The 13,263-nt window shown below is 35.6% G+C and overlaps 1 protein-coding gene across 1 annotated transcript in view; it reads left to right on the forward strand.

Moving 5' to 3' along the window:
* LOC107752290 (G-protein coupled receptor 4-like) overlaps window positions 1-12,524 on the forward strand; it is a 14,767-nt gene extending 2,243 nt beyond the window's left edge. The window contains exon 2 of the mRNA XM_016568227.1: window positions 9,422-12,524. Within this exon, the coding sequence (XP_016423713.1) occupies window positions 9,425-10,429 (1,005 nt within the window). The 5' untranslated portion in view covers window positions 9,422-9,424 and the 3' untranslated portion in view covers window positions 10,430-12,524. The remainder of the gene's footprint in view (window positions 1-9,421) is intronic.
* Window positions 12,525-13,263: the final 739 nt, after the last annotated feature.

Here is a 13,263-nt window from a genome sequence, read left to right on the forward strand (position 1 = left end):
TTTCTGTCGGGGATTTGTCGTGTCGTGCCACCCCACATCCAGTGTAGACCATAGATATGTATATATATCTATGGTGTAGACAGCATCACTGATTATAATGAGTTCTATAGTATTTTGTCGCGCCACTCGCATCCGGTGTAGACACAGTGTAACATTGGTTTTGCTTTGTTTCACAGAACTAATCGTTGCCTGGGTTGCGTACGTATATGCAGGGCAAAATCCCTTTTGGGGTAGGGGCGTGTTTGTTTGGGTGATTTCAAATGTCAACATTGGCTACCAGAAATCACTTACCCCACCTAAGCCTACCAATACTCTAATGAGAGTTAGTTGACATGTAGTTGCAAAGTTGCTTATAGTCAATAGACTAAGGGGACCATCAAAATAAAATGTAACCTAACATATAATCATTAATTTTTTTTTCAGTTTAAATTATTAACTAGCTCACATCAAAATTAATATTAGCCTCACAGGGAACACTCAAATAACACTCCACACCTAACCACTTACAAAATGTAGTAAGATACTGTGCAGATCTTAAACAATGTCAAGAGATATAGTCCATTATAAATGTAAAAGTAGATTTAATATGGTGTTCATTGTGTTATAAATAATCATAATTTTAAACGTTATAACCACAAATGCGTAAGCATTATAATGTATTATAATTGTTGTTATGATTATGTTTTAGATGATATAACATATTATAAGGTTTTTTATGCATTCATTATAATGCCTTAAGAATACCCTTATAATGTATTATAAATATGGGCTTCATGCGATTAATCGTGATTATTCTTTTGACAGCCCTAATTATTAGTCTATATTTACATATAGTAAAGCTGGCTTTAATTATTTTTCACACGTGTATTGTAAATGACAAACTGAAATGGCATCTATTTTGCAAAATGACCCCTTTGATTCTGAAGTGCACCATTCTCTCACCCCCCAATAAGATTTTAAATATGTGAAGTGCTTTTTAAATATGTGAAGTGCTTTAAAAAAAAGATGCAGACTAGTCTGTTTTTTTGAGTAATCAACAATCTCCTCATTGCATGACTCAAGGCATTTTTAGGGTCATATGTCTCTGCACTGACTTAACAAAATGTATAGCATGGACATAAAATTTTCCTGCAGCCTGAGTATGCGGTGGCCTCAGGATGGGATTTGGTTAGGGCCATTCAGAGGGGCTGACAGGATGTGCAGCCCACCACTCTTCTTTCCAGACCACTAGCCCGTGTCTCAACAGCTCTCAAGGGTGCTCATTAAACCTGTAATCACAATAGCAAAACAAGAATAAAGCAGTGTAAACACATTACGTAAGCTAAGGGAAAGGAAGCAGAAAGGAAATCTCCATTAAAGTAGATGTGTTTATCAATACTGTACTGTAACTGCTGACTGAAGAGTCCCACATTATCCGACTTCCTTTCTGGACAAACACTGAAAACATTCTACCCAGATTTTTAATAATACTATCACTAAAACAGTTGTTAGACTATCCCTAACATCGAAAAAATCAGTGTAATGCACACCCTCTAATGGCCTTTTGCTTTATTGAGCCCCAAATATGCAATCGGATAAAAAACATGCTGTGAAAACAACAACAGCTGTTCTTTTAAAGGAACACCAAATTATAAAAATGTTTTTTTATGCTTTCAGCAGCTGTGAAAAAAAATGAACTTAATTGTATTAAATGTGCACTTGTAGTGAACTTCAAATCTTAAAAGTATATTTTCAAAACAGATAATTTAATATGAATAAAAAGGCCACTTAAATGTACTTAAAGAGAGTACACTTGCATGAATATGTTTTTAACATGCTTAAGTACACTTTTAAAAAGTGCACTTTGAAATAATGTAAAATTAATGATTTTAAAGTACATTTTAAATCATTGTTTAAATAATCTTTTGTTGTTCTTTAATGTAATGCAGTTATTTTGATGTGTTGACTGATTGCATACTAAAACACATGAACTTTCATTCTAATTTTAATTGAAGTATGTTATTTGAAATTACATAAAGGATTAATATAATTGAATAAATTTGTATATTTAAAGACTTCAGATGCAAAAACCTCTAAGTCCATCTAATATTTTTCTTTTACATGAGCATTTTTATCAGGCTCCTATGAAAATAACATTGGACATTTTTTTAAATAAGACATTCAGTAACTGACTAATAACCTTTTCTTTGCCATTAAAAGGAAAATAACTAAACACAGGAGCCTGATACAAATTGCTAATTTAAAAGAAAAAAAAAATTATTTCGAGGTGTTTGCATCTGAAGTCTTAATTTATAATTGCAATTAAATAATATATTTTAACATGCAATTAAGTGCCTGAAAACATTATATTACGTTTGCACTTAAGTGAATCTTTTAAAGTGTTTTATTTCTGTAATATGCTTTTGAAAGTATGCCAAGGTATACTTATTTTTCACAAAGGAGTGAGTAGGAACACAACAAAACCATGTGATTCATTGCTCACTTGATCCGTTTTGGGCTTTTCACGTCAAACATTCTGAACTTGGAAAATATTATATTAAAGTACCTGTGTATTTCCTTTATGGTACAGCCCCTTTTGTGGTTTGGATCATGTGGTTATGGTTTAAATTAATTTCTTGGCCTGTGTCCATGTTTGTAATATCTGGTGTTTGAGTGGCAACATTTATGTGCAAAATCCGAAAACATCATTATGCAGTATTTAAAATCATCAGAGCATCAGAGATATATGGTGTATGTTGGCATTGGTTTAAAAGTGAATATTACATTTAAACAACAGTAAACAACGTGCAGTTTCTATTTTGTGATGCATGATCTAAATTTCAACCACAACCCTGTTACAGTCTTTAAAGGGCACACCACATTACCCTCTTACTTCATGACGTAAATTAAAAATGAAAAAAAAAAAAAATATGCAGGAAAACAGCCCGACATATTTTGAAATGACTGTATCATTAGCATAGACTTCACAGCAAGTGAATCATAGCACATCTTTATCATCGCTTATCCCGAAATAACCATCAGACTTGAATAATAATGATTCGGTACCACAGCAGAGCTGAAGGGGAGGCTGTTTATGATGCAGTTTTCAATTTTTATTTGTATTGTATGGGAGACTGTTGTGTATTTGCTGGTTCAATCTAATTCTACATCTCAAAGTCATCTTTGAAGCTTTAAGAGTGTGTGCTCAGGTTACCCAACTATTGATTTTTCCTCTGTTTGCACGGGTAGCGTGAATTGTGCACATTGCTTAAAAACCGTCGCTCCGTTAGACCTGAATTGAATTTTAGTGTGACATACTGCTGCTAGGCCAATGACTCTAGCAGCTAATGCTGTTAGTACGCCTGGGTTTGATATTGTGAGCAGATTAAGAAGACCGTTAAGATCTCAAAGTCTCTTGCATGAAGCAGAGGTCTGTGAATACATAAAACTTTTAAAAAGTAATTTGATACTTACATTTTTTACTTGTCTTTGTTTGCAGCCACATATTGTGCAGATAATATAATATTAAGGAAATAAAAGGCCACTTAAAGGGAGCGTTCACCCAAAAATAAAAAGTCATGATTTACTCATACTCAAGTTGTTCCAAACCTGTATGAGTTTCTGTCTTCTGTTGAACACAAAAGAAGAAGAAGATTTTAAAGAATGTTGGTAAAAAAAAAAATGTTGCCGGTAGCCATGACATCCATGGTATGAAAAAAAAAGAAAAGTCAATGGCTAACCAACAACCAGTGTTGGGAGTAACTAGTTACATGTAATGAAATTATGTAATTTAATTACAATATAAATGTAACTGTAATCTGTTATTGAGAATAAATAAATAAATGTGTAATTAAATTACAGTTACTTATGAAAATGTTAACGATTACAAAGGGGGTTACATCTGAATATTTTCACACACATACAGATACAGAAGTGTAGGACACAGAATAGGACACATGCTTATTTGATAACAGTTTTTTTTTTGAAGGCACTGTTAGATTCCAGTGTTTTCTGTCATAGCTATGCAAAGATTTGATTTCAAAACAGTATAATAGCTGTTAAACTATATCGTGTTATGATTTTAAATCTGTATTTAACCTCAGAACAATCTTAAAGTAATAAGAGGTGTTAAAGTCTGAGTTTAAGTGGTGGCTGTGCTTTAAAATTAAATTATTATACTATTAATTTAAGCGATGAAGTATTTTGAAAGTGTGACAGTAATTAGTGTTGAGTACTACTGCAGGGTGAACCCTGCCTGTTTTAAATGTTTGAAAATAATTAGCAGTTGAAAACATTCGTTAAAAAATTAGAAAAGTAATCAAATGTAATCAGTTACATTAATAAAGTAACTGAAATAGTTACACTACTTTACATGTTAAAGGGGTCATATGATGCTGCTAAAAAGAACAGCATTTTGTGTATTTGGTGTAATGGAATGTGTTTATGCGGTTTAAGGTTAAAAAAACACATTATTTTCCACATACTGTACATTATTGTTTCTCCTCTATGCCCCGCCTTTCTGAAACGTCTTTGGATTTGAGACTTTAGTCTTTGCAACTTTACAGATCTTCTTTATGCACCAAGAGCTTGTAACACTCCAAAGAGAAAGGAAAAATTAAAATCGCATCATATGACCCCTTTAAATAGGGTAATTTGTAGGGGTTGAACGACTTCAGATTTTTTTTTAAAGTCGACTTTATTTGATGAAAGTCCAGTCGAAGTCGACTAGTGTTGACAATACATTTCCGCGCTGAATGATTCTGTGTGCTCGCGATCTGCGCATGATTTACGAGCTACTGTCTGTAGCCTATGTGTGTGCGTTACAGTGCAGCAGCGCATTAGATTAGAACGGCGAGATAACTTACCTGTACAATATGTTGTTTAAAATGTGCATTCTCCCGTTCAGTTTTTCGAGCATCCAGTAATATAATCACACGTCTTGTGGAGCGCTTTCAGAGTATGCATTTATTTATCATTTTAACTGTTTGGAAACTGAGAGTAAATGTCAACGTCAAGCTTAAAGCATCATAGCAGAGCATTGAAGTCGACTAGTCGATTAGTCTGTGCAACCCCTAGACATTTGTAATCTGTAACCTATTACATCTCCAAAGTAACCTTCCCAACACTGCCATCAACTTTCATGTTTGGGTGATCTATCCCTACTTGCAAACAAAACTCTACATTAATATGATTTGGATCTGTTTATTTTAATCTTGACATCTCTCCAGATCACATTTTGTTCTTAGCACATGCTTGCCGACATTACACAAAACACATTACTGCACGTACTGTACCAGGACTGGCAGCTGAGAGTAGAGGTGTTTTCCTGTGTGGAGTCCCCCATGTTGCCACGGTGTTATGAGTAGTTGTTTTGCTTCCTGGTCCAAATCAAATGAGCCCACCCTGTTTGCCCACCACAGTCCCCATGCCATTTTGATCTTGAGATAATGTTTAGTTTCTCATGTGAAAATAAATCAGCTCACTTTAAAATATTAGCAACCTCTCCTCAATAAACCACACACACACACACACACACACACACTATCAGGAGGCTGACTCATTCTGTGAATGAGATGTTACGATCAGTTAAACTACAAAGAACTGGAGAAAAAACAAATGATTCAGATATTCGATATGTCATCATGTGGTCCCTGCCACATCACATGTTCCAAAATAAAGCCATATTTAATACATATACTGTAAATAAGGGTGTTTTGTGTGCACATTTCAGTTAATTCTTTAAAATATAATTTTGGTTACTATTTATTCTGATAGTCCACTTTAGACATTTTTCTAACTATAAGTAACTTTCCAACTTTGTCAACTAACTCTCTTTAGAGTATTAGTAAGTGTTAGGGTTAAGTAGTAGAATAACGACATGCAGTTGCAAAGTTGCTTATAGTTAGTAGAATGTCTAAAGTGGACTATCAAAATTTTATAATATTACCATAATTTTTATCGTATTACCATAATTTACGTTACAATTAAAAACAATATACTTATTTCAGATGAAAATGTTTAGTATATCTTTAAATACATATGAAAATTTAATTCATATGCATGTTGATAAAATGTAGCGCTGTCAAACGATAAATCGCGATTAATCGCATCCAAAATAAAAGTTTTTGTTTACATAATATATGTGTGTGTACTGTGTATATTTATTATGTATATAAAAATACACACACATGCATGTATATATTTCAGAAAAATGTTATGTTTATATATTATTTATAATTATTATATAATATAATATAAATTAAATAAATATATACATGTGAATACATGTACATATTTTCAAAATATATACTGTATGTGTGTGTATTTATATATACATAATAAACAGTACACAAACATATATTATGTAAACAAAAAACTTTTATTTTGGATGTGATTAATCGCGATTAATCGCTTGACATCACTAATAAAATGGTCATACCAGTTTTCAATTTGCAAAAAAAATCTTAAATAAACTGTTTTTTTGAGGTTCAAAACAATTCATTGAACAGATCTGACTCAGAAGACTGATTCATTTACAAATTAGACATTGCAAGCCACATAATTTGATGTATCATTCAAGTCTGTATTAGAAATGGAACAAGATGAGTTTTGCATCAAAATGTTATATTTAAGATCAGGGATATACAGTCCATGCATATGAGCAATACTATGATGCTCGTCTTAAAAGCAAGAACAGGATATTAATAGTTCAAGTGCAGCTATAAGGCTTTTCGATGAGGTGAAACTAAGGTCTTTCTTTGACTGTGGTGGGGCTGTTTGATTTTCTCACTGGTCTTGCACTGAAGAGTAAGAATTAAGGGGCTGCAAAACCCTTCATGTGGAGACCAAGCAGCTGTGTAAGACGGCAACAGTGTCTTGAAATGAATTTGAGCAAAGACTGGCAGCAAGTGAAAAGACTCTCCAAAGGTTAAAAACAAGTTTAGCAATAGCACTGAAGATGAACTCAATGGAATATAGGGGATATGCAGGTAGTGATGAGAGAGCTGTAGTAGCTAGATGTGAAATGAACTGATGTGAACCTTATTGGCATTTGTTGTTGTTTTTTCTTTTTTCTTTTGGAAATTGTAAAATGCGTCTTTCAAAGAGATTTCAAAGTGTAAGGCTTGCCACTCGTGTGAATGGAGAAAAAACATGCCATATGTGCGGCATATGAACAGATGTAAAGGCTCTGCCTACAAATATCGATGATCTCCAAGATCTGAGGCAAAAGTTGTTGGAATGCTTTCAAAAACAGAGCCAAGGCTTAAATCCATTATAAACTCAGTCCAGACACATTTTACAAAACTTTTCTTTCCCCCGTCGGCTCAAAAACACGTTTGCTCAGCCATGAATTTTGCCTTTAATATCAAAAACGTATCATAATATATATACAGAGGTAGCAGATTACCTTCATCCATCTGAATTCAATATTTTTGCAATACTTATGCGTTTAGATACAAGCAAATATGAAACCTTCTCTGTGGACTATTATTATAATTATTTCTGTTCTGTTCTATTCTATTCTATTCTCTTTTTATTTTTTTTTGTCAAGTTTGATTCTCCATCGTAATCATGGCACATGAAGCCAATAGTACTGGGGATGACATTTTGCTACTTGTTTAATTTTAAATTAATTACCAGGCTTCCTGCAAGCTGTTAATTTCTGATAAGAATGACTTTGCAAACTTTTGTGACTTTGCAACCTTGATTTGTAAGGGACTGTGGTGTGTATGTGAAGAGATGTGTAGGTGTGTAAAATGTTGCTTTTGTATATAAAATAAGCAACAAATGTGTCTAGCTATATATATATATATATATATATATATATATATATAGCAGTGCGTTGTATTTGAAGTGCAGGTGTTGTTAATCTAAAATGCTTTCAGTGACTCATTGATGTTCGTCTTGGCTGGTTAACCATTACACCTTGCCTTAATAAGAAGTAAAAGGAAAAGTTTTGTGCATCAGGTTGTTCACTTTTCTTTGAAACCACAGACATTCTGCAACTTGCAGCAACCGGAAATGTGTTGTTTTCATTTGGAGTTGCCATTGACATTTTTGGTTATGTGCCTAATCTGCAAAGTAAATTCTGAGTAGATAAATCAGTACATTGTCTGAGCCACACTTTCAGTAGTTCAATATTTGACATATGACAATTATAATTAACATCTAGATTAATCTAGAAAGGACTTTTAAAACATTACTACATTTTGCACCATGACAACATCTGCATCAACAACAATCAACAGCAAAAACGTCAAGCCAAGTTTAACCGTATCATAATGTGTGTTCAAATTTTGAAACCTAAAGGTCAATGGTTTACCACTCTTTCACATGCGCAGAAAGTCCTGATCTGTCATGCAAACTGACAACAGCTGTATGCTTGAATATTATGACATAACACTACAAATGTCAACTAGTGAAAATGCAATTACAAATATCAAGAATTACGTTTTTTTCACTAAATGTAATTCTTGATATCAATAATTTGATTTCTGCGAGTGAATATGTCATTGTTGATATCAAGAATTCACATTTTTATTAGTGAAAATTCCATTCCTGATATCAAGAATTCACATTTTAAGTGAACATTGAATTGTTGATATCAAAAAATCATATCCTGGGAATGATTATTAGTCAAAACAGCTTGGTTAGACTAGAGCTTTAATAATGCTTATGAAACTTGGTAACACTTTATTGCAGTGTCCTTGAAACACAAGTTACATGTACTTACAATAATAGTAATCGTACATTTTGCATAATTACATGCAATAACCCCACATGTACATACACGGTACTATATACTTGTTATAATTACAATAACTGGGTAATAACTAGGTAATAACCCTGAACCTACACCTAAACATACCCTTAACCCATTTAGTTACCTTATATTATCCAGGACTTTCTTAGGTAAGTACACTGTAAGTACGTATACATAAATAAAGTTTAACTCTTAACCATAACTAGTAAACACGTTGTTAGTATTACTCAGTAGTTAAACTTACTGCTGCACAATTACACTGTAACAAGGACACTGCAAAATAAAGTGTATACATTTCACCATAATTTTACTCAAGCAACACTAAATGCAGCCACTAGGATATTTTGTAATAGTGTAAATTCCTGTACTACACAGTCTGTTAAGGAGCCATCCATAGTTGCATTTGTGGTGGTTGCCAAGGTCTGACTACTAAGTTAAAGTATGGTAAATTATGCAATAACTGGTAAATTTCCCACCTATTTACATCAGGGTTGTGCACCATTTTCAACTGAATTATAATTCAAATCAACTCAAATTCAATTGAGTTTGATCTTTGAGAGGGCAAACACGATCTAGAATCACAACTACATGCAGAATTGAGAATTAATGAATTTTTATAAACTATGGACATTTCTGATGCAGATATTTATTAGTGCATTTCTTTCTTTGTGCGCACAGATTATGATGAACGCAACATACAACACAAGCAACCCATCATGTGTGATCATGACCCAGGCAGCAGGTCACCTGCTGATATCTATCTACATCATTGCCTTCATCTTGGGGCTGCTGTTCAACCTGATCACCATCGGGCCCATAATTCAGCAGATCTGCAGAAGGAATGTTCTAGGGATCTACTTGCTCAGTTTGTCCTTCTCGGATCTCCTGTACATCCTCACCATGCCTCTGTGGGTCTATTATTTCAACAACAACCACAAATGGAACCTCGGCCAAGGACTCTGTAGTCTGGCTGGTTTCTTTTACTACTCCAACCTGTACATCAGCATCTATCTCCTCTGCTGTATCTCCATCGATCGCTGCCTGGCCATCACCTTCCCGCTGAGAGTCCAAGTCTTCCGCCGGCAGCGCTATGCCTGGATCATCTGTGGGCTGGTCTATGTTTTCGTCATGGCCTTGCACTCTTTGGTGCTGTACCTGGACAAGTTATCGGATCCACTGGATGACACGGAGCAAACGTGCTACGAGACCTTCCCCATGACGGAACGCATTGCGATGTTCAACCTGATACGGGTCGGAATTGGTTTCCTCTTGCCTCTGGTGGTCATCTCCGTCTGCTACTGGTTGATCCCAACCAAGGTGCAGCAAAGCAGAGGGGTGGATGATCAAGGCAAGCGCAAAGTGAAGATTCTGTCTATGGGGGTCATTGGCATTTTCTCCTTCTGCTTTGCGCCATACCATATCCTCCTGATGGTGAGGTCCATCACCTTCTTTTATTTGGGAGATAAACAAACCTGCAGTTTTGAACAAGCGATGTATTTGCCCTTCACTTGCTCCCTCGCGCTATCCAGCCTGAACAGCGTGGTGGACCCAGTGCTCTATGTTTTGGCCAGTAATGGAGTAAGGGAAGATATGAGGTTGTTCTGTTGGAAAAACAAGCAGACACAGGTGAGAGGAAGCCATCTTGTTGATTCCCAATGGAAGACAAGAGTAACCAACTTGGGTTAAAACCAACCTCAGATCTTTGAAAACAGACTTGCATTTTATAGCGTACACACTGTTTTTGAACCCATTCAGGAATTGTACAAATCAGTGACCATCACAAACTCTCCCAAATTGTTTGCGTTGACAGCATGGGCACAATCTTGTGGATGTGTTCATGTTGTTAAGTTGTGGAGGGTCCGGCAGGCTTTACAATCTGGCGTGCTCCAGCACTGTGATCCAGACACCTGAACTAACTTTTTTACAAATAACTGCCACCGTGTCTGCAAACCGCTTGCTTTTCTGCAGGTGGTAATAGGCAAATTGCACCAAGTTTTGTGAGTAAAGCGTATCTACTGTATAATAAGCTTAATTTACATAGAAAACAATGACGTGTACTGACAATACTGATGCTGCAGCACTTTTTATTGCATATAGAGCCTAGTTAAACTGGATTGTGGCTGTTTGAGATGCTGTTTTTGTGCCGACATACTGTGTATTACAAAAGTTATTGTTTAGTGAATTAGCCACTGTATGACCGTGTCTAGTTAAGCCCAATTCATTTGTCCAAGTCATGACAGAGACCAGAAGAGGGTCAAATCCAAGTCAAGGACAAGTTCACACGCTCCTGAGTTCATGACCAATACCATGACAATATGCTTTTAGTCTGAGTCTAAGACCATATTTTTATGGTTTTGCCCTTGTTCCTCAAATCCGAGTCCAAGGCTATGTTTTTATGGTTTTGGTATTGGTCTTGGTCCTCAGGTACGAGTCCAAGACCATATTTTTGGTATTGGTCTTTGAATCTGAGTCTAAGAATATATTTTCATGGTTTTTGCTTTGTTCCTTGAATCCAAGTCCAAGACTATATTTTCATGGTTTTGGTATTGGTCTTGGTCCTCAAAAACAAGCCAAAGACCATATTTTTATTTTTGAATCTGAGTCTAAGAAAATATTTGCATCTTGGTCCTTGAGTCCAAGTCCAAGATTATATTTTCATGGTTTTGGTCCTTGAGTCCAAGTCCAAGATAATTTATTCATGGTTTTGATCTTGGTCCTCAAGACTGGTTTTGGTCTTGCCATGGACTCAGGAGCATGTGGATAGATTCATTCCTCTTCTGGTCTTTCTCCTGGATTAAACTCCACCCTCTTCTGATCTCAGTCGTAAATCTCAAATTTGGTCTTGCCTACAACATGGATATGTGCAGGCTTTTGTACTCAGACTCCATTATGTCCACTTGTGTGAAAAAAATATGAATTATTACTTTGCTGTTTTATCTGAGATGTGATATATTTATCTGTGTCTTTACGAACATCGAGAGGATGTTTACAAATTACGGATTTGCAGCGTAACAGGACCAGTATCCATGTCTTTGAAGGAGCCATGAATCACTTGAACTTTCTATGTGAGAGCCGTACTCAGCCCAAGTGTTGTTATTGTGGGATAAAGCCTCGCTTGTTTGTCCTTGTTTAATTCACAGACGATTCCCTGTAACTTACCGTTAAACTAGATTTAGCCATTAAAGATTTAATCTGGATATTAAAAACAACTTGTTGCAATGTAAGCAATTTCAATGCACAGCATGTTGCTACTCTCAACATTTTCTCTCATGTAACATTACCGCAAAATAAACAGTGCATTATGAAATAAAAGAAATGTTCTCATTCTGACAGTTATGCCACATTTAGGGAAGTGATGCTTCCGTTACAGCTCTTTAAACGGAGGTAAAATGATTAGTGTTTTATTCAAGAGGTGGGAACATCTACTATCAGTGTAATCATGCTGCTTTCTGAAGCGAGAGCGACCCATATGACACCAGCAAGTGTTCTTGAGGATTGATGAGGAGGAACGTTTGCGTAGCATCTCTAACCGGTATCGCCCACAATACACTTTGTACAGCTTTGTTCACCCACCTTCCGCTAGAATGATTGCCTCTATAGATGAGTGGCTCTCATGTGACTGCGGTCTTCTGTAAGTCTGTGAGTGAGAGTGGCCTTCTGCTCTACTGTAAAATGCCACAGACCATCTGAATGGAGTGATTTTGGAGTGTGAGTGAAGCAATGAATGCTCACTGAAGCAATGAATGCAGGTACTCAAATGACTTTGAGTACCTGATCTGCAGTCTGAATGGTTTAAATGACTGCTCGCTTTCACCTATCGCACCAGACGCTGTGCCATTCAGGGAAGATGGAAATGGGATGCCATATAGTGTTAGAATTTACTTGTTTGTGCTGTCATCTGTCTATATGGGCCAGAACATTTCTGCGAGGTTCACTTAAGGAAAGAAAGCCACATTCTTTCATCATAATAACTGTACTGCATCGCAATAGAACTAATGCAAGCTATTCTGCATTACACAATGAAGCTGCCTATGAGGTCTCGCCGCAACAGGAAGTATGGAGGGATTTAGACGAGAACAGCATAGAACACTGTGTCTGCTTTTCTCTGCTCGAGCAATTGATTTGCACCTTCCTGAATGCAGACAACAGATGGAGGTGAGAGAGCATGTTGATGTAGGAGGCACAACTTGGCATTGCATCAAAATGCAGATAATTGATTTTGTTTAACTAAGTACCTAAGGAGTGAATCTCACGAAAACATTTCCGGGTCACGTTTCACACCAAAATCAATGAAGAATAGGACCTTGTATGTATATACTATTGTTAATAGTATTGGGCTAGGTCGGTATTGGGCTCATTCATTTTATTAAATATAGTAATGCTGCAAAGTATTTTTTTACAATTGCTGCTGTTTTCAAACAAGTGTTGCTTTGAGAAAATCATAATGAATAGACAGTTCAAAAGAACAGTATTTATTTAAAAATTAAATCTGGCTTTACTGTCACTTTTGGTATAATATA

Source organism: Sinocyclocheilus rhinocerous, unplaced genomic scaffold, assembly GCF_001515625.1.
Source record: "Sinocyclocheilus rhinocerous isolate Xijiao unplaced genomic scaffold, SAMN03320098_v1.1 scaffold1012, whole genome shotgun sequence".
Classification (NCBI taxonomy): domain Eukaryota; kingdom Metazoa; phylum Chordata; class Actinopteri; order Cypriniformes; family Cyprinidae; genus Sinocyclocheilus; species Sinocyclocheilus rhinocerous.